General features: G+C 41.6%; 1 protein-coding gene across 1 annotated transcript in view; it reads left to right on the top strand.

Annotated features, from left to right (window-relative positions):
• Positions 1-967, top strand: part of LOC101998945 (olfactory receptor 10V1-like) — a 27,314-nt gene that overhangs the window by 17,669 nt on the left and 8,678 nt on the right. The window contains exon 2 of the mRNA XM_026777334.1: positions 141-174. Within this exon, the coding sequence (XP_026633135.1) occupies positions 141-174 (34 nt within the window). The remainder of the gene's footprint in view (positions 1-140; positions 175-967) is intronic.

Raw genomic sequence — 967 nt, 5'->3', positions numbered from 1 at the left:
AAAACTGGTACAACTTCAAGGGTAAGTTCGAAGCTGCAAAGATGTCATAAGAATCATTTGTAACTGTGAACAAAGAAAAGGATAGGGTGGAATGTACGCCTAGAAGAGCTAATGAGGGAGGAATCACGTCTGGTTTTCAGATGATTTCCCACCATGCTGTCAATTAACAACAGGGATCTAGAAGTGGTCACCACTGCAGCCTGGAGATTTTGCAAGGACCCAAAAGCCTTGAGGCACAGACCTTGAGTTCTCAGAGTTTTGCCAAGGATTCTTGTAAAGTCACAATATATAGAAAGAAGTCCAAAGGTATGAAGTGAAGCCAAAAGGTAAGAATCACATCCCTTATCTCAGATTTTTATATTAGAAAACTCCTGTGCCTGTCATCAGACCAAGGCTTGGGCAGTCATTGGCCAGGAAGAGGTTGAGTATGGAGCTTTGTAAAGCAGCCCATCATGTAGTTCCTACTCAGAAGCATCATTTGATGCCTGGGAGCCTTTCAGGAACTCAAGAACTGTGGAACCATGCTTGTCAAACTGATGCCAGGCAGAGAGAAACATCTGTTCCCGAAGAGTAAGAGGTCACCATCCTAAGTCACTAAATCAGCCTTGAGACAGAGACATGAATATGTTCAACGAGTTCTCTGTTATTTAAAAATAGGCACAATTTTAATTTCTCAGTTGTAGAGAATAGAAAATATTTAATTGCATTAGAGAAGAAATAATCAGAAGTTTTGTTCACATGACTCCTCTTTATGCATTAAAAGTAACTGTGATGGCACACATTTTGCTAAAAGGCATTGCTTCAAAGAGAGGAAAACGCCTGGCAACCATAGCACATTGTCCTTCTAGAGCGACCCCAGCTGGATATGCCTGGTATGACTTTGGCAGTCAATGTTGAGCTTCCTTGTTTTCAACTCTTCCTTCCCCAGAAACTAGAGCCAGGCCCTGTATAAGAAAGATAAAGTCTC

The sequence above is a fragment of the Microtus ochrogaster genome, unplaced genomic scaffold (assembly GCF_000317375.1).
Source record: "Microtus ochrogaster isolate Prairie Vole_2 unplaced genomic scaffold, MicOch1.0 UNK56, whole genome shotgun sequence".
Taxonomy (NCBI): Eukaryota; Metazoa; Chordata; class Mammalia; order Rodentia; family Cricetidae; genus Microtus; species Microtus ochrogaster.
The sequence above is the reverse complement of the archived record's forward strand: the minus strand, read 5'-3'. Positions and strand labels throughout refer to the sequence as shown.